Below are 18,649 nucleotides of genomic sequence, written 5' to 3'. Positions count from 1 at the left end.
TTTTTTTCATGGTGCTTAATGCTATCTTAAATTATTTAGGTGCTTGAATGTGAGCTTCCCCCGCACTGTACGTGATGAGTGAATGAATGAAATAAAACGCTCCGCGCCCTGTAAAGGCAAATAAATTCTTACCGCGTGGCTGAATGGAGGAGCCCCGGACTGGACAGCCCCCCTCCTACCTCCTTTCCCTCATGGAGGTGCCGAGGTCCTGGAGCAGCCCGCGCTACCCTAACCCTGACCTTTCTCTCTCGGGTCAGTTAAACGGACACGCTCTCCCGCCCGCCAGGAGCATTTGAAAAACCGAAAACCCCGCCATTGCGGGCGGTCCACCAATCGCCGTGGATCGGCCAATCAGGAGCGGCACCGCCCACGGCGGAGCGCAAACCCTCCTAGGCAACGCGTAGCCATTGGTTGCACTAAACGTGTGGGCTGAGCGCCGCAAGGTCGGGCGCCGGGCAACACAGCCGGGCTACAAAGTAGCTAGTTCATAAGAAAACAAATCTGCCGCGTTCAGGGGCGGGGCCTAGAGCGTGCTGACTCCGCCCCCTAGCGGACCGCTCCGAGGCTGCGTCGGCGTTCTCCGCTCAGAAGAGACCCCGCCCGAAGAGGAAGAGGGAGGGTAGGTTGGGCGGAGACCGGGCCCCCTGCGGGCCTTGGAGGGTTGGGCCGGGTTCCCAGCCCCTTGCAACCTGCGGGTTGACAGAGGGGAGGAGCCGGCTGGGAAGGTGGGGGTCGCGCTGGAGCCCCGGCCTGGCTAGCCCGGCCCGCAGCCTTGCGCTGGCTGGGCACTCAGAGGGAGGGCTATTTGGGCCAGTATCCGCGGTTTTCCCCGCCCTGACCGCGCCGGGGTGGGGCGGGGGGCTTCTCAGGCCGTCAGTGTCGACATGCTGCTGGAGGAGGTCTGCGCCGGCGACCGGCTAAGCGGAGCCGCGGCCCGGGGCGACGTGCTGGAGGTGCGCCGCCTTCTGTCCCGTGAGCTGGTGCACCCCGATGTCTTGAACCGCTTCGGCAAGACAGCGCTGCAGGTGAGGCCGGTCTGCACAGCAGCGAGGCCGGAGCGGCAGAGCCAGGAGAAAACTGAGATCCCAGACCCCTTCCCCAAAGTCTCCTGGCCCGGGTGGTGGCCGACTGGGATCCGGTCCTCCATTTCTGGGCTGACGTTGCTCCTTGAGGTCCCCTTTAGTATGTGGGTGGTGGATGGGGGAAGGGAAGGTTTTCCATCTCTGGAGAATTCCTTGTTCTTTGGGTGCTGGGGATTCAGTTTCCTTGGGAAGGTTCTTATTCCATGAATGAGGGTTCAGCTTCTTTGGGTACCATTTTCATGGGGACGGCTCTGGTTTCTTTGGGCTTCTGTGGGGACGGGAGACGGGGAATCCGATCACTGATAGGAGGGATTCATGTCTCCAGGGCGTTCTTATTGTGTAGTGGGTTCCATGAGAAGTATCCAGTTTCTTGGGGGGGGGGCGTTTATATTGGGTGTTTTCAGATTCCTGGTGTATGGGGAGGGTCCTACTGGGAGAACAGTTACAGATTTCATGGTAGTACCCTATTCTCTGAGAGTCATTTTAGTGGAGAACCCCATTGAGGGGTTCGGGTGCTCTGGGGAGCATTACAATTATATGAGAGGACCTATTTATTGGAGAAGGAGTTTCAGATTCCCTGGGCATCCCCTTTCCTTTGAGGGGACTGTTTTCTCTTGGGGTGGGGGACAGTTCTCATTCTGAGACCAATTTCCTGGAGGTTTTTGTTTCCTGGTGATTTCCCACATCTGAAGGGGGGTGGTCCTCTGGTTCTTTAGAGAGGGTCTCAGGTTCTTTGTGAGTTTACATGAGGGCTATTCCTAAGGAAGTGTCTTATCCTTAAGGGGTTACCATTTTCTTGGTGGGGTTGCTCTTCCTAGGGGACCTTGTTCTCTAGGGGCTTGTGTTCCCTGGGCTTTTTCCATTCTCCAGATGACTTCTTCTCTGATGTTCCCTATTTCTGAATGAACCCTCTTTTCATTGATGTCTTTTCCTGGAATCCCTCCCTTGAGGACACCCCCCTTGCACTCTGCCCTGGCACAGGTCATGATGTTTGGCAGCCCCACCATCGCCCTGGAGCTCCTGAAACAAGGTGCCAGTCCCAATGTCCAGGATGCCTCTGGCACCACTCCGGCCCATGATGCAGCCCGCACTGGATTCCTCGACACTCTGAAGGTTTTGGTAGAGCATGGTGCTGATGTCAACACGCCTGATAACACCGGGGCGCTCCCCATCCATCTGGCAGTGCGAGAAGGCCACACAGCTGTGGTCAGCTTCCTAGCTGCTGAGTCTGATCTCCATCACAGGGATACCAGAGGGCTCACACCCCTGGAGCTGGCACAGGGAAGAGGGGCTCAGGATCTTATGGACATACTGCAGGGGCACATGGTGGCACCACTGTGACCCAGGGCCACTTACTACAGCAACAGGACCCAGCTGGGTTCTATCGCAAAAGAGGAGGAAAGAAACACTTTCTCTTTTTGCTCTTCCTGCCAAACTGGAGGGACACCAGTTTGTGGTTTGTTGGTATTGATTTCTTGGGTTTGTGTGTTTAAGGGGCATTTCTCATTTGTTTTTCCCTATTGTGTGTTTGGTGAGAAGGACTTCTGTAAGCAACAGCCACCTAAACGGTTCAGTTTCCTCCACTTCCCAGACTGCTGGGGCAGCTGATGTGTCTGAAGGGCAGGGCATTTAAAGCCTGAGCCCCAGAGTGAGGTCATTGCTTCCAGGGCTCCTGGAACCTGGCAACTTTGGCTGACTGTACCCAGAGAGAGACCTCAAGGTGCACACTGCTTTTGAGCATGGGGGGTGGGGGGAATTCCAAATGAATAAAAGGGTGGTATGAGTTCATTCGTATTTTGTTGGAAGCTTGTTTTCCAGTCTCTTCTTGTACAGCATTAAAAAAAAAGATTCTATTTATTAATCTTTGTGGAAAAAAGTTGTGTGGTAATTTAATGTTTTACCCATTAAATTAATTCTTGTGCGTGATCAAAGTGCTGGTGGCTTGTGATTTTTGAGTCTGAGATGGAGAGTCACACGTCCAGGATATTCGCGGGGGTGGGCACGAGGGTCGCAGATCGTGGACGCTTCGGGGAGGGAAGAGAGTAGTAATTCCCAGGGTACCAGGAGTGAGTGAGTTGGGTGAGGCAGCGGTTTGCACTGTCGGAACGGAAGGGAGGCAGGAAACCGCGAGTGGAGAAAGGGCCCCCAGATGTCAGCTGGGTGCGGGTAGTCCGGGGGGTGGGGTGGGCGGTGGCTGAAGCCTTCCCTGCATAGGCGTGACCGTGGGCGTGGACTGCGGTTAGGAGGCGTAAGAGATTCCGGAAAAGCCGAAGGCGGGGTTAGACGAAGTTTGTGAAGCTCCTCCCCCTTTAAAGTTCTCCTGGGTCGGGGCCTAGAACAACCGGCCTCAGGACGCTCGCCGTACGCGTGCGCAGTGGGCCGCAGGGCCGCCATGCCGGAACCGCGCGGATCTTCTCCCTTGCGGGTAAACGCTGCGTTTGCTGCGCGGTACAGCCGCTACCGGGAACGCGAGGAGCTGCAACGGCGTGAGTGCGGGGCTCATGCTCGAGGGTCGCCGACGCTTCTGGGCCATCGGGAGGTGGGGGTTGGTGTGGTCCCCCCATTCTGATCTGGGGGCCTCCCATCTTTCCCCCGCAGTGAAAGATCGATACCGGGACCGAAACGGCGGAGAGGACTCCAGCTCCGAGTCTGACTCCAGTGACGAGCGGGTGGTGAGCTTCCTTACCCGGGCTCCGGACGTACGGGAGGCATTCAAGGCCGCCACCATATTCTGAATCCAACTACTGCGATCGGCTAGCGCGCAAACCCGTCGCTTCCAACCCCTCGCCCCCAATCCCATGAGTATCAGACAGGTGCCCTCCTGATTCTCAGGGGGTGGCCAAATCCACCCCTCCCCCCGCTATGGATCCACCTGTTCATCCTGCTGTGTTTGGTGTGACCCCTTTCTCCCCCTTTTTACCTTCCAAGAATCTAACCATTTCTGTTTGCTACTGTCCCCGAAGTGGGGCATCTGCCACACAGGGCACCCAGCTTCTCCCCACATCAGCCACATCATCTTCCCACCCCACTGTGCAGCTCAGTCACTCCTGCTGTCTGCCATGGGCCATCTCTTCTACCTGCCCCATGTCAATCCCAGGTCCTCAGGAAGTATTAGCCCTTTGTCTGCTACCCTCCTCTGTCTCTGGTCTTGTACTTGTTATGTTATGGCCCTCCCTCCCTTCTCTCCCTGTTTGACACCCCCGCACCACACCTGCCTCTCCCTAGTGAGATCCCCTTTCATTCCATCTAATGTACCCCCATCCCTCCACCCTAATTCCCATACCCTCTCAGCCCACTTACCCCAGTTGCTACTGCCTTCCATCACTCTCACCACCTTTTATCTGACACCTGTTCCCAATCCTTTTCTTGCCCTAGGAATTCGACCCTCAGCAGGAACGAGACTTTTACAGGACACTCTCCCTGTTGAAGAAGAAGGATCCTTGCATTTATCAGAAAGATGCTACCTTCTACGAGAGAACAGGTCTGGGGCTGCTCCTCTCCAAGGCCGAGGTTCCTCATGGCCTTATCATCTGTTGTGACTATTTAATGAATCATTTTATATCAAAAATGCTTAGCAGAATATCTTAGATTATTACCTGTTGATGTTAATAACCGTGTGCCTCATTCAGAGCGAGAGTTACTCACTGAGTTATCCCTGCCAGGTACTACCAGGCGGTAGCTAGTATGATAACTGTTGTATATCTGGGAACTGGTGGCCTGGGGAAATGAAGCCTTCGTCTGACCCTGGCCTAGCCCAGTGGTATTCTCTGTCTGGGGAAAGAAGGACGTTGTGGTTGGTAATAGCAGGCGTCTTTTGGTGATTCTGCAGCAACACCCTCGGAGAGTGAGGAGGAGCTGGCAGCCAAGAAGCAAAAGAAGGTGCGACCCATGTACCTGAAGGACTATGAGAGGAAGGTTATCCTGGAGAAAGAAGGGTGAGGAGAAGGCCTGCCACATATGATTCCCCACCTTCCCAGAGCCAGCGGATGCATGGGGGTCTTTGGGGCAGGGGTGGGAAGAAGCCAGTGAATCACCAGAATTGAGGGAACTCCAGAGAGCAGCTTCTTCCATGATGGCCTGCACCCTTGTTGGCCCGTTCCCACCTGCTGCTCGTAACTGCCCCTCACTGTGCTGGGATAGACAGACTGTGGTGAGTCTGTTTTGAAGCCCCAATCCTTCCTTGCACAGCAAATACGTTGACGAGGAGAGTTCAGACGGGGAGACCTCCAATGAGAGACTTCAGGTTGGTGGGCCTGGGGGCCGGGGGCAGGGCTGGGGGGCCCAGGGCTGAGCCTGAGGCCCACGGTACCCTGTCTTGAGCAGGTCTCATCGAACAGTTACGTGGAAGAACAGCAACAGCTCAAGGAAAGGTGAGTTGGGCCAGTGAGTAGACAGATTCATAGGAGTTGAGGCTCTGGGTTTAGACAGGTCTGAATTCAAATTCAAATCCAGCTCTCACTAATGGTTGTATGCCCTTAAACACATTACTTGCTCTCACCATGCCTCAGTTTCCTGATTTGTTAAATGGGGTTGATAATGCCCTCTGTGTCTCAGACCACTCTGAGCTTGTCAGAGAGAACTCAGGGCTTAGTGAACAGGGCTAGCCTGGCTGTTTTGAGACTTGTTCTTTTGTGTGGGCAGCTTCCGAGCATTCGTCGAGGACAGTGAAGATGAGGATAGCGCTGGGGAAGGTAGTTCCGGGTTGCTGCAGAAACGCACTAAAAACAAGGAGGAGGAGGTAGGTGCTAGGACCTCCGCTGGACGAGGGCTGTTGGCAGATGGGCAGCGCTTGGGCTCCCGCAGACCCTCCATGCTGGCCTTCCCCCAGGCCCAGGAGGATGCTGACTACATTGAATGGCTGAAGGGGCAGAAGGAGATTCAGAATCCTGAGACCCTGCGAGACTTGGTGAGTTTCCATGTGTGGTTGCTGAAGAACTACACTGCCTTTCCTGCCTTCATCCAGCCTGTTTCCAGAACCCAGCCCTTGAAAGGGTAGCTAAGAGCACAGATTATGAAGATGGTTGGGCCCCTCCCTGGGCCTTAGTTTGTACATCTATGAAGTGGGAATAATGCCCTTCATCTATGTCATGGGCCAGCTGTGAAGTTTCAGTTACTTGAATCCACTTGATGCCCACGTCCACCCTCCTTCCCTGCCTCTGAGTGTCTAACCTGGGTCCTGGCACCCCTTCACTCCCAGACTCACCTTAAGGAATATTGGAACAACCCAGAATTGGATGAGGGAGAGCAGTTCCTGCGGGATTATATTCTCAGCAAGCGTTATGAGGAAGAGGGAGATGAGGAGGAGGAAGAAGAGGAGGAGGAGGAAGAGGAAAGGTGAGCCACTGTGTTTTCACTGGGGGCCTGGAGTCAACGCTGGCTGGAAAGCAAGGGCACTGGTGTTTGCTTTTTCACACAAATGGTAGCAGAGTTAGTCACGTGTGAGGAAGAGCCGTGGAGTGTGGGCTTTGGAGTCAGGTGGTTCTAGTTCAAATCCTCACCCTGCTGCTAGACTTCCATTCCTCAGTTTTGCCATCTATACAGTTGGGGTAACAGTGGCACCTACCATAGGGTTCTTAGGAGGATTGAATGTGTTAATACTGCTCGTACACAGGAGCTCACTGACCCCGCCGTGCTCTTTCTCATCCCTCAGGGTCCCAGGCCCCCTGGTCCAGCTGTCTGTAGACGACTCCTCAGATGAAGGGGAGCTGTTTCTGAAGAAGCAGGAGGAATTTGAGCAAAAGTACAATTTCCGCTTCGAGGAGCCAGACTCAGCCTTGGTAGGTTGCTAGGGCTGGGACTTGGGAGGAGCCAGCCCACAACAGCCACACTGAGAGAGTCCAGAGTCATCTCTTTCGCCCATAGGTCAAGACCTACCCTCGGTGCATTGCATCCTCCGTACGCCGCAAGGACGAGCGCAGGAAGGAGAAGAGGGAGGAGATGCGGGAGCGAAAGAGGAGGGTGAGTGTGAGGGAGTGGTAGGTTGAGGAGGGCCCCTAGCCTGTGGAGAGAATCCATACCCTCTCTCTTCATCTGGCGTGCCACCCATAGGAGAAAGCAAAAAAGCAGGAGGAACTTAAGCAGCTGAAGAACCTGAAGAGGAAGGAGATTCTGGCCAAGCTGCAGAAGCTGAGGCAGGTCACAGGCAATGAAACAGTGGGCTTTGAGGAACAGGACCTTGAGGACGACTTTGACCCTACACGGCATGACCAGCTCATGCAGGTATGGTCCCCACACTCGGGCCCAGCTGTGCAGCCAAGTGCTTGGGATTGGGGCTCTGGAATCAGTGGTGTTTCTTGGCTGTGTAGCCTCTCTGAGCCTTTGTCCCTGTCTGTAAAGTGGGTCTAACCATCGCCTCTACCACAGAGCTGTTGTCAGGGTAGCTTGAGGGTTTAAAATACATATAAAAGTTTAGTTGGTAAATGCTTAAGAAACAGTGAGTCACTGTATTTCCTTTAAACTCATTTATTGCACCGTTAGTATTTATTGTTGTGTTTCTGGGAATGTAACATCAGGCCATAGAACAGGTGATGCAGGCTGTGTGGGGAGCAGTGGGGACCATGGGAGCCCCAAAGAGGCCCCTGACCATCCTGGTAAGTCAGGGAGGGGACTGAGGGCGTATAGGCAGGCCAGGTGAAAACCATCCTGGGACGAGAACCAGTCTAACACTCACTGATCACCCACTGTATGCCAAGCAACAGGCAGCATATAGGTCCCTGCCGTCTCAGAGCCCCCAGTCTAGTGTCAGGCACTTAACCATATGAGAGCAACTTGCAGGGTTCTGAGTGGTGATGGGGACATGCAGGGGGATGTGGGGTCTTAGAGGAGTCCTCTGGCCGGCTTTGTCAGGCCCACATTGGGAGCTGGGTCCTGAGAGGGTGCCAGAGGGCCATGTAAGGCACAGGAATAGAGCTGTTGGGGAGGGGTTGGGTCCTGCTGACCCGCCTGGCCCTGGCCCTGCAGAGATGCTTCGGGGACGAGTACTACGGCACGATGGAGGAGGAGAAGCCACGATTTGAGGAAGAGGAAGGGCTTGAAGGTGAAGTAACTGGGCAGGGGTGAGAGTGTTGGGCCTAAAGCCTGAGGTCCCATCCTGAGCCCCCTGCACCCATCCCTGCCTGTCTCCTCTGGAACCAGATGACTGGAACTGGGACACGTGGACTGGGCTGGAGCACAGTGGGGACTGGAGCCAGCAGGAGCTGCATTGTGAGGACCCAGACTTCAATGTAGGTGCCGTCGGCAGGGGGAGAGGGGGTGCCTTGGAGGGTCCCATGGGCCATGAGGGCTGATCTGACATGCTTGTCTTGGCAGATGGATGCTGACTATGATCCCAGCCAGCCTCAGAAGAGGAAGCGTGAGGCCCCCTTAATGGGCAAAAGGAAGCGCAAGTCGCCTTTCGCTGCAGCTGTGGGGCAGGAGAAGCCTGTGTACAACCCCGGTGAGGCCTGGGTAGGCATGTGCTGGGTGGGCAGGGGCTCTGCAGGGCCAACACACCCCAGTAGCCCTGCCCTCTGCCCACACAGGGGACAAGACTTTCGAGGAGTACCTGGATGAGTATTACCGGCTGGACTACGAGGACATCATCGACGACCTACCCTGTCGATTCAAGTACCGCACCGTGGTGCCTTGTGACTTTGGGCTCAGCACTGAAGAGGTAGGGCCCCAGGTGGATGTGGGACACTGGGAGGCACCCAGGAGGCAAGAGGGAGCACAGAGCCAGAGGCTGTTGCCTTATATCAAAAATGACAGGAATAGTGCTAATGAGAGTACTGATATTTCCTGCTTCAAAGGGTTTCTGTGAGAAGGGGGCTTCAAACAGCCCCTTGTAAATATCACAGTTGACCCTTGAACAACATGGGGGTTAGGTTGCTGACCCTTGTCCAGTAAACAATCTGTGTAATTTTTGATTCCCCAAAAATCCAACAAGCGTTTTCCCTTTATAGCTGCAGTTTCGAATCCGTGGATTCAACCTTTGCAGATGCAGAAAGCTGACTGTACTAACAGCCCGCTGTTGACTGGGAGCCTTACTGATACCATATACAGCTGATTAACCTATTTTGTATGTTACACATATTATATACTATATTCTTATAAGAAAGTAAACTGGAGAAAAAATGTTAAGAAAATTATAAGGAAAATACATTCATTGTATTTTTTAAAAAAAATCCACATATATATATGAACCCAGGCAGTTCAAACCCATCTTGCTCAGGGGTGTAAGCCGTTTCTTTATTTCTGTTACTGTATATTGGCAGCTAGGTGGCCATTAAGACTGGGGGGCTCTGGAACCAGATGGTCTGGGTTCAAATCCTGCCTTAGCTACTCCCCAGCTGTGACCTTGGACATGTGACTTAAGGCTCTGTGCCTCAGTTTCCCATCTGTAAAACAGGCTTAGTAACAGCCCTGCCTAGTGGCTGTGGAGCTGAAACATGTGGCTCTTTACAGGGCATTTGTCCCTTAGCCATCAGGGTGGCTGTGGGCACCTGACTGTCCCTGGTCAGCAAAAATAGCTGATGTTTGCTGAACTTCTGCCATCTGTAGTCACTCGTTCTCAAGCACCTCCCAGTAGGTTCTGAGGGGATGCTCACCGCGTAAATGAGGACCCTGCAGGCTGGGGGCAGGAGCCTGGAGGTTGAGAACCTGGGCCTGGTCTGTAACTAGCAAATCTAGTGATTGGCATAGTGACCTCTGCCCTGAGGCTGCTGGGACTGAGGTGCATGGGTGAGGGCTCCAGGGCCCCGGAACCTAAAATCAGCCCCTTCCTGGCTGTGTGACTTGGGGCAAGGAACCCCTTTCTGAACCTGTTTTCCCATCTGATATCTTCTGTGGGCAACGTGGATTGGCCTCCACAGGCCTCAGTTCTCTCCCACCATCAGGACGTCCCTGCTGGGTGGTACGAGCATTACCCTGCCTTGACTGGTGAGATGACTAAGGCTTAGAGTCAGGGCATCCCCAGGGCTCACGCAGCAGGACCCCACTGTCTCTTCCCATACAGATCCTTGCTGCTGACGACAAGGAGCTGAACCGGTGGTGCTCCCTGAAGAAGACCTGCATGTACAGGTGACAGGGTGGGGCTGGGCCAGGTGTCAGGGAGGAAGGGCGGGCAGGCATGCATGGGCACCTCCCAGAGCACCTACTGACAGGTGTGTCTGCTGGGTGCCCAAAGGTCGGAGCAGGAGGAGCTGCAGGACAAGAGGGCGTATAGCCAGAAGGCCCAGAACTCATGGAAAAAGAGGCAGATCTTCAAATCGCTCTGCCCAGAGGAGTGAGTGTTGCTTGCCAAAGGGAGGGTGGGCTGGGGAGCCCACCAGGCCTGGATTTGAGTCTTGTTCTGTCAGCCATTTGCTGCAAGACCTAGGGCTGGGCCCTCCCCTGAGACCTGAGTTCAAATTCTGGATGGGCTGCAGCTGTGTGACCTTGGGCAGGTCACTTCCCTTCTCTGAACCTCTTTCCTCATTTATAAAACAGGGTTAAATATGGCTAATTTCTTGTTTTTGAGGATTAAGTGGATAAATTCACGAGACGTGCTTAAAACAGTTAATTCCACTTGGCTGTTGTATCATGTTATTTCCTGGTCTACAGAGCAGGGATGGTAGTTCCTGGAGTTGATTTAAAGCTGGAATGAGTTAATTTATATGAGTAGCTTAGTATAAACAGAGGTTAAGATACCAGAATTATCGGCAACACAATCCAGCCTCAGGGTCCAGCAGGAAAACCCCAGTGCTTGTCAGATGCACGTGTGAATTGCAGGCAGGCCTCTGAACTACTGTGCTGCTGTTTCTCTGAGCCTCTCCTTACATAGCTTTAAAATGCACCCGGGAAGGGGCCTCATTGTGCCTGGCCTGAGTCCCATCTTTCCTCCCCCAGGATAGAGACACCCACAGAAGCCACAAGGAAGCCACAGAAAGACAAAGCTGGCCCACAGGGGCAGCTGCTGTCACCTGATGGGGCCTGCAGGAAGCAGCCCCAGCCTGAGAGCCCCCCAGCACAGAAAGAGGCCTCTGTGTTGCCTGCCGAGAAGCCAGCCCCCCAGAGGCGGAGGAGGGGCAAGAAGGCTCGTCTCCTGGGCCCCACAGTGAAGCTTGGAGGACAGGAGTTCAGCCACCAGAGACTGCAGGCCTTCGGTCTCAATCCAAAACGGCTGCACTTCCGCCTGCTGGGCTGGCAACAGAGGAAGCAGCGGAGGCCCAAGAGCGGCCCTTGAGCTTGATGCAGTAGGCAAGGGCCTGCGTGTTCCTGTCCTTCAATCAAGCCTCTGGATGCATTCCTCCTGTTAACTGTATAGACCCACATCTCCCTGTGGGCAAGGGAGAACTCCCACCTTAACAGATGTGGAAGGTGAGGGCTACTTAACAAGCTCCCCAGGAGACTTGGACACTTCACCTTGAGATTACACCCTGAGTCCCATCTCTCAAATGCTGGGTCCAGCCAGAGCTGAGGTCAAGTCAGACAGCTTTATTAGCCCCGAGCAGCCATAGTTGCCCCACCACCAGGCCTTGGCAGGACAGGGGCTTTGAAGACCAGTAAGGGGCACAGGCAGTCCAGTGCAAACTACAGTATGTGAGTCAGGCCCTGAGTGGGTGCCTAGGAGCCTGCTTGTTGTCCCTCCCTCCCTGCCCTGTGAGGGGGGCCCAGCTGGCAGGAGGCAGGCCCATAGGCTGGGTCCCCAGCTTGGTGGCCCCAGCCTGGAGGTTTCCTGTGCTGGTCTCAGCTGCACTCATCAAGGGGGTGAGAGGAGGGAAGTACCATCACCATCAGAACCCAAGCTCCCACACCCAGTGTGACATAAATAAAAAAATAAATAATGTTTATCCTATCTTCTCCCCCATCCTGTCCCTTTTATAAAAACACAAAGTCCTCAGAGCTTGGGCGCTTGGCCTTGAGGAACCGCCCAGTCCGGGAGAGCTGCAGAGTCGGCTGGGGGAGCTGGGAGCAGAGGCTGTCTAGGCTGTGGTCCTGAGCATGGCCCTCGGCCAGGGTGAACATGGGGTACCGCTCTGTGGTCGACGAGGAGCTGAGGACCTGGTGGGAGGAAGGAGACAGCCGCTCAGTCCCCAAAGCAGTAACCAGTTACTGATCCTGTGGGCATAGTTATTATCCCAGGGCAATGATCCGGGCCGGCCAATTAGCACTTCTATTGCCCAGGACAGCAATGGGCTCGGTGATGAGCATGTGACCCAGTGCGGGCAATGAAAGGTGGCCCTAGGATTTTACTGCATGTTGGGATCGTGGGGCTTCCTTTCCACTAAACTAGCAGTGCCTAGAGGCTGACAGCCAACCCTTGCCACCGTAAGGGTAAAGCCCTGATGGGAGAGTAGAGCCAAGAGACAGGGAAGGTCCTGCCACTTGAGCTCCCAAATGTAGCTGTCCCCCAAAGCAGCACAGCCCCTAACTTTTCATATTACACCCCCCTTTTGGGGTCTACTCAGAGCCAGGCTTTTGTAACTTGTGGACAGGAGGATAACCTTGCTGACTCAGCCTGGAAGCAACTTCTCCGGGTCTGCTGGCCTAAGGCCTATTACTCTCCCACTCCACCCCTGCGTCTCTTCCCTCACCCTCTGCCAGTCTTTCTCACCCTGGTCAGCTCTGAGCACAGTGTCTCAAACTCCTTCCTGTCTCCAGCGTAGAACCCCACAGTACAGCTTGGGTCCATCTTGGTGAAAGCCATCTTGCGGGGTGAGGTGCAATGGAAGGACTGAGGCAGACAAAAGAAGCAGCTCAGGGGGCCCCAGCTCCCTCCACATGCCCCCAACCCCACCCTGTGGGTCCTAGCTCACCTCTAGGGGGAAGTCAGCCTGGCTGACATCCACAGCAGGCTGGCAGTAGTGGGGGTCCAGGTAGAGTAGGAAGTCATCTGCAGGGAAGGAGGTGTAAGCAGGGGTGGGGAAGGGGAAGGTGAGGCAGGATGGAGACGGATGGGGCATGCCTACCCTGGTAGCCGATGAAGTACAGCGAGTGCCGTGGCTTGCCCCCCATAATGCCCAGGCACAGCTCTGAACGCAGAAGCTCCTGCAGGGAAGACAGTGGACAAAGGTGAAGACTCAGGGCAGGTACTGTCAGATAGTCCCTCAACAAATGCTTAGCAAACACCCCATGTGTGTGAGCCCAGGCCCATGCTGGGCCCTGGGGAACAGCTGTGACCAAGACAGACATTGTCTTACGGAGTAGACGTGTGGTAGACGAACGAGAAAGAAGATGAGTTATGTCATGTGTCAGGAAGTGATTACACTGGGAAAAGGATAGAGCAGGTGGGGGGCTTTGAAAGTCTAAGTAGAGGAGTCAGGAAAGGCCTCGCTGGGGGTGATGTTTCAGCCAAGATGACAGTTCAGCACCCTGGGAAAGAGCAAGTGCGAAGTCCGGAGGCAGGTGTATTCTGAGAACGGTAAGGAGGCCCCTGTGGCTGCAGCAGAGCGAGGAGAGTGGGGACAGATGAAGTGCAGGAAGGGACAGGGACAGGATGCGGGGTCCTGTGGGCTGTGGGGAGATCTCTGGCCTTTGGTTTGAGTGTAAACACACCAGGGTCTTTCCAGCCTTGCTGTTCCCTTTGCCTGGAATGCTCCTCCTCTGGCTCTTCATTGCCCCTGGCAGGAGAGGGGCTTTCTTAGGCTCTGCAGCCACCCCCGCCTGCCCTCCATCATTAGTTTGCATTCCTTTACAGTCCGGGTTGTAACGCCAAAGCTGTCTATTTGGTTCCAGATTCACTGCCTGTCATTAGAGTGCTCACTCCCAGAAGGCACGTTTTTGCCTGTTCATTTCTGAATCGCCAGTAGCTGGGAGACTGCTTGGCACATATCAAGTGCCCTGTAACTACTGGATAAACAAATGAAGGAACAAAGAAGGCGTGTATACCTAACCCAAGCTGAAAAGCCCTGGAGAGCTCCTGAGGGAGGCATGGTGAATCTGGCTGAACCTACCTTCACGCAGGGCACGTACACAGGGTTGAGAGTCTCGCCACCCAGCCGCACGGGCACCAAGATGACCACAGACTTCCACTCAGCTGCGGGGTCCGGCCTCGCCACCAGGCGTGCCACATCTGCCTTGTACACTGGAAGGACAGGACAGCAGGTCATCTTCTCATCACCCTTCAAGCTTGGGAGTATGGCCCTCCATCCCTGGGGCCCAACCTCACCCAAGCAATTCTGGGGCACGGGGTGACGCTCCCATTGTCAGTGGAGAAGGAAGTCTTTCTGGAACCCCTAAATTCCCTCAGATAATCATGGGGCCCCCATTTTACAGAGAGCAACCAAGACCCTGAGAGCCAGATGAAGAACACACAGCCGGGAGGGGGTGGAGCCGATCCCCAGTCCCAGGCCTGACCAGCCCTCGCTGACTCTGTCCGGGTCTGCCAGGACGGACACGGGAGCACGGAGCAGCCCCAGACCGATTGGCCCTGTGTGTCCCTCCTCTTCAGGTCTGATCCACTGCTGCCCATTCTCCCTCTTCCCTTGCTGGTGCCCAGAAAAGCAGATTCAACCCTTTTTGGAGACATAGCTGCTGTGATCTGAAAGCTTGTTGAAATCCTAATTCTAAGATGGTAATATGGGAGGTGATTAGGTCATTGAGGGTGGACCCCTCAATAATGGGATTAGTGCCCTCATGAAAGAGGTACGCCCCCAATTTTTAAAACTATGTATAGTAATGGATGTTAACTAGATTTATTGTGGTAATCACTTCCAGTGTATTAGGGTGGAGCAAAAGTAGGGTTATAGTTGTGAGTACATGAAACACAGAGTTTATTCTTGTATTATATTATTTCCATATGAACAGCCATAAACCTACTTTTGCCCCACCCTGTACACAAATATTGAATCATAATGTTGTATACCTGAAATACACTGTTATAGGCCAATTACACCTGAAAAGGAAAATAAATAAAAATGACACCCCAGGGAGCTTGCTTGCTCATCCTGCCACATGAGGATGGGGGTGATTGGTCCTGAGCAATCGGTCGGTTCACCAGCAAAGTGAATCGGAGAGTGAGCTCCCACCAGACACTGAACCTGCTGCACCTATGTCCTTTTTCTGTCACCTGGGGAGAAGCCCCTGAAGTCTCCTCTCCTGGATCTAGAGGGATTGGAGGGATCCTGAGCATCTCTCCCAGTGTAGGCCTTGAATCTGACCAGAACTTGTTTCAGCCTCCGAGAAAGATGGGGTCCTAAGAAGCAGCTGCCTGCTCAGGATGAGAACCCCATGACCTTGGTTATGAGAAACCTTACCTGTACAGTCCTGAGAAACGTATACCACCAGGTGGGTGACCTCTGAGCAGCTCTCCACAGCTTTCCTAGGGCCAAGAAGAAAGGCTTAAGTTCCTTGGGGTACCCAGTAGCTCCCATGCCCCCTGCTGTGGCCCTCACCTGAGTATATGTGCCACAAGAGATGGCCCATACCAGTCACCTGCCTTCTTGCCTGAGCTCTGCCCAAGCTCCACCAGCTGGTGTAGGCCAAAGGGGGCCTGAGGGTGGTCGGCGAACCAGGACACAATCTGCCGATGCTGGCGTTCCTGCTCCCGCTCGGGAGCATGCTGGGCCCAGCGTGGGGGCATACAGTGGGCAGGTCCATAGTACTGGTTGGGAGAGGCCAACCCTGATGGCTCAGGTGGGCCCAGGCCTGCACCCTTGGCCCAGGTCCAGTCTGGTGGGGACAGAATACATTGTCAACCAGTGCCAGTGCGTGGGGTCACAGTTCCCATTTACTCATGCTTTATGCACAATTCTAACGCTCCTGAGACCCCATATTTAACAATTTTCACATTCTTGAAACTTACAAACTACACTAGCTCCCCCTGAAAACTTACTTTATACACAATGATAACATGAATTTAAATTTTAGTTACAAGCAATTCTAACACTGCTGACCTATGTGGTAGGCTCATATTCCTGGTGTGCCCTTGCCCCTCCACCCCTCACCTCTGGGCAGGAAATGCAGCATGAGGCCCTGTGCCAACATCATCTGTCCACTTCGCAACATGCAGCCCCAGCCGCAGTCTGAAGTCAGGCAGCCGCCAGCAAAGGGTGGGAAGTCCCGGCGGTATGTAAGCCACAGGCGAGACACAAAGTCCCTTTGGAAACGCTGGATGTCACCTATAAGAGCAGGCTTGTCAACTCCACCAGAAACACCCCTGGGGCCTCTCCCAACTTTGGCCTGGGGCCACCAGCTCACCCTCACTGTCAAAGCAGTAGCGGCGGCCACAGAGGTGGACGCTGGAGATCTTGCTAAACCTGGTCCGGCTTTTGACTGACCAGCCTGTGGAGACATGGGGCAGTGAGACATCGGATGGATGCTAACATAATAGGACAGCAACAGCACTCCTGTCCCCCATCTGTGAAATGGGAACCATCCAACTTCCCATCTCAGGAGTGGCACTGAGGAATCCATTCCATATCCTCTTAGATGGAAGTGGGGACCTTAGGGACAGCCACACCAGTGTTGGCCATCAATTCAGGATGAATTAAGGCTGTTCTGATTCTTGTACCCATTTTGCAGAAAGGTAAAATGGGTGGGTACACAGGGAAGTAAAAAAGCTTGCTCAAAGTAACAAGGGGAAGGACTGGATTTGAAAACATTCCCTGTAGAACCTGTCACAGATAGCCCTGGGCAGAGGGACCTACAGGTGACTCACAGGAGAACAAATGGTGGAATACACGGAACACAGGACAGGGTCTGGTTCCCTGACTTCCACCGACCTCTAAGCCCCCTGCCTGGCCAAACCCCCAGCCCTCTGGCACCCCAGAACCCGCATCCTGGGCCGAGCCCCTCTTACCGTACTTGACGTTGTTCCAGGCAGTCAGCAACTTCGCCTTAAATTTGTCCACTTCGTCCGGCTCCCCGGAGGCGGCCCCAGGCGAACCCAGAGCGGGGCCGCTGGCCCCGGAGGGTGCCAGGCCGTTGGAGTCCGGGCCTCGGGGACCCCGCGTCCTGCGGCCCTCGGGGCGGCGCGCGTCATCGGGGCTCCCGCTCTTGTACTGCGCGGCGGCCGGCGACACGGAGTTCATGGGCGCGCCGGGCAGACAGACCGAAGGCCCAGGCTGGGGCCGCGAGCCAGTGCCCCAGGGTCCAGGATGTGTCCGGGACACCAGCGCCCTGAAGGCGCTACTCGGCCCCCAGCACCGCGACCGTGACCCCGGACCGGGCGCGGGACGCTCTCACCGCCGTCGCCGCCATTTTAGCTGCCCTGGCCCGGGAGGAAGGCGGGCGTGACACTTGCAGATGCCCCGCCCCGGCCCCCTTCCTTGTCTCCGGTCCCTGTCCGGATGGCTGCACTGGGGACTCCACAGGCGGCGGCACACCAGGACCCCTACGCCCGGCCCTCCAGCTGCTGCTTTATCTTAGTATCCAGGCGCGACTAGCCTGTGCAAGCCCTTATCGCAGGCCCTTATCGCAAGCCCCAGAGCCGGGAAGCCCCGCCCCGGCCGGCGAGCTGCGACCCACCTCCTGGCAGGGGCCTAGGCGCCTGTCGGCATCTGACGGAGTCTACCTGCGAACCAGAGCTCCCTCCAAGGCAGGGCGCTCAGAACCTCCCCTCAGCCTGGGGCCAAACCTGTGTGTGACACCCCGTCCGCACCCCACCTCTCACTCCCCACCCCCAGCCACGCCTCTGTGTGCCTCAGTTTCCCCATGAGCAAAGGGAAGTTCAAATACACGCCACATAGATGAATCTTCATAAAAATTTTGCTAAGGGAAAGAAGCCAAGACAAAAAAGAAGAGAATACTTTCTAGTTCTATTTATATCAAACTTTAGAAAGTGCAACCTCCTAATACCATTAATGGTTGCTTGGGTGTAGAGTGCGAAGCGGCAAGAGGGGGGAATGTAAAAAAGGCGAGAGGATACTTTTTAGGGGATATATTTTGTATCTGGATTGTAGTGATGGTTTCCAGAATGTGAAACCACATCGGAGCGTACACTTTAAATGTGTGTGGTTTGTTGTATGTCAATTATACCTTAATAAAGCTGTAAAAAAATTTCAAGGCATCTAACTCAGAGGAATGTTAGAAGGAGGAGCTAAATTCATCTTGTTAAGCTCAGCATGGCATTTGAGGCACAGTTAGGGCTCAACCACCGCCAGCTACAACCTAGGATGACCTCTAGTGGATGCCCCAGGAGCACTGGCTTCAGCTGGCTTCAGAAAGACAGAGGAGGATTTGCATGAGGGTGTGGAATGTGAAGGAGAAAAAACAAAAGGACAGTCACCTCATGACTTTTCCATCTGCTCTCCCTTCCCCCACTTCCCTTTAGCCACTTCCCTTTCTCAAACTCAGCAGGTACCGTTCCACCTGAGATACCTGCATGGCTCCCCCTCAACCTCCTTCAGGATTTTATTCAAATGTCACCTCTGAAGGGCCACCTCTCTCAAAATTCCTACCCACGCCCATCCCTGGGCTCCATTCCCCCTTCTCTGCTATACTTCTTTCCAGAGCAGTCACCCAACATGATTAAGTCAGCTCAGGCTGCTGTGGCAAATGCTGCACACTGGATGGCTTGAACAACAGACATTTCTTTCTCACAGTTCTGGAAGGTAGAAAGGAGGTGGAGATCAGGGTGCCAGGAGAGCTGGTATCTTGGTGAAGGCTTC

General features: G+C 54.6%; 3 protein-coding genes across 5 annotated transcripts; 2 read left to right on the top strand and 1 right to left on the bottom strand.

Moving 5' to 3' along the window:
- The first annotated feature begins 499 nt into the window (after positions 1-499).
- On the top strand, positions 500-3,008 carry CDKN2D (cyclin dependent kinase inhibitor 2D). 2 transcript variants are annotated; one of them, XM_045853220.1, is made up of 3 exons: positions 500-619; positions 870-1,025; positions 2,064-3,008. In XM_045853220.1, exons 2-3 carry the CDS (start codon positions 885-887, stop codon positions 2,421-2,423), a joined length of 501 nt encoding a protein of 166 aa, XP_045709176.1. In that variant the 5' UTR covers positions 500-619; positions 870-884; the 3' UTR covers positions 2,424-3,008. The 2 variants fall into 2 exon arrangements, with proteins under 2 accessions (XP_045709176.1, XP_045709174.1); XM_045853218.1 differs by lacking the exon at positions 500-619 and having other exon boundaries at positions 626-1,025.
- A 410-nt stretch (positions 3,009-3,418) lies between these two features.
- On the top strand, positions 3,419-11,375 carry KRI1 (KRI1 homolog). The gene is made up of 19 exons (XM_045853122.1): positions 3,419-3,568; positions 3,681-3,754; positions 4,458-4,563; positions 4,912-5,017; positions 5,271-5,325; positions 5,406-5,452; positions 5,724-5,820; positions 5,911-5,988; positions 6,280-6,416; positions 6,733-6,859; positions 6,945-7,040; positions 7,131-7,301; positions 8,043-8,118; positions 8,217-8,305; positions 8,391-8,517; positions 8,603-8,733; positions 10,075-10,139; positions 10,246-10,344; positions 10,947-11,375. The coding sequence occupies exons 1-19, from the start codon at positions 3,475-3,477 to the stop codon at positions 11,281-11,283; spliced, it is 2,112 nt and encodes a 703-aa protein (XP_045709078.1). The 5' UTR covers positions 3,419-3,474; the 3' UTR covers positions 11,284-11,375.
- Positions 11,376-11,514: 139 nt separating this feature from the next.
- Positions 11,515-17,455, bottom strand: ATG4D (autophagy related 4D cysteine peptidase). Of its 2 annotated transcripts, XM_045853123.1 has the most exons (10): positions 16,840-17,449; positions 16,239-16,322; positions 15,986-16,159; positions 15,434-15,710; positions 15,296-15,360; positions 13,994-14,124; positions 13,010-13,088; positions 12,857-12,933; positions 12,655-12,774; positions 11,515-12,101 (listed from the first exon to the last, which is right to left on the bottom strand). In XM_045853123.1, exons 1-10 carry the CDS (start codon positions 17,069-17,071, stop codon positions 11,919-11,921), a joined length of 1,422 nt encoding a protein of 473 aa, XP_045709079.1. In that variant the 5' UTR covers positions 17,072-17,449; the 3' UTR covers positions 11,515-11,918. The 2 variants fall into 2 exon arrangements, with proteins under 2 accessions (XP_045709079.1, XP_045709080.1); XM_045853124.1 differs by lacking the exon at positions 12,655-12,774 and having other exon boundaries at positions 16,840-17,455.
- Positions 17,456-18,649: the final 1,194 nt, after the last annotated feature.

This window comes from Phyllostomus hastatus, unplaced genomic scaffold, assembly GCF_019186645.2.
Source record: "Phyllostomus hastatus isolate PE091 unplaced genomic scaffold, TTU_PhHast_1.1 phas_contig_98, whole genome shotgun sequence".
NCBI lineage: Eukaryota > Metazoa > Chordata > Mammalia > Chiroptera > Phyllostomidae > Phyllostomus > Phyllostomus hastatus.
The sequence above is the reverse complement of the archived record's forward strand: the minus strand, read 5'-3'. Positions and strand labels throughout refer to the sequence as shown.

What these genes read in the sequence shown, in the direction of transcription:
- CDKN2D (XM_045853220.1), top strand. Translation starts at nt 885, where the DNA reads ATGCTGCTGGAGGAGGTCTGCGCCGGCGACCGGCTAAGCGGAGCCGCG. An exon ending in TCGGCAAGACAGCGCTGCAG is followed by an intron (nt 1,026 to 2,063) that starts GTGAGGCCGGTC and finishes GCCCTGGCACAG; the next exon opens with GTCATGATGTTTGGCAGCCC.
- KRI1 (XM_045853122.1), top strand. Translation starts at nt 3,475, where the DNA reads ATGCCGGAACCGCGCGGATCTTCTCCCTTGCGGGTAAACGCTGCGTTT. An exon ending in ACGCGAGGAGCTGCAACGGC is followed by an intron (nt 3,569 to 3,680) that starts GTGAGTGCGGGG and finishes TTTCCCCCGCAG; the next exon opens with TGAAAGATCGATACCGGGAC. An exon ending in TTGGGCTCAGCACTGAAGAG is followed by an intron (nt 8,734 to 10,074) that starts GTAGGGCCCCAG and finishes CTTCCCATACAG; the next exon opens with ATCCTTGCTGCTGACGACAA.
- ATG4D (XM_045853123.1), bottom strand. Translation starts at nt 17,071, where the DNA reads ATGAACTCCGTGTCGCCGGCCGCCGCGCAGTACAAGAGCGGGAGCCCC. An exon ending in GTACTTCATCGGCTACCAGG is followed by an intron (nt 12,934 to 13,009) that starts GTAGGCATGCCC and finishes CCTTCCCTGCAG; the next exon opens with ATGACTTCCTACTCTACCTG. An exon ending in AGGCTGACTTCCCCCTAGAG is followed by an intron (nt 12,775 to 12,856) that starts GTGAGCTAGGAC and finishes TGTCTGCCTCAG; the next exon opens with TCCTTCCATTGCACCTCACC.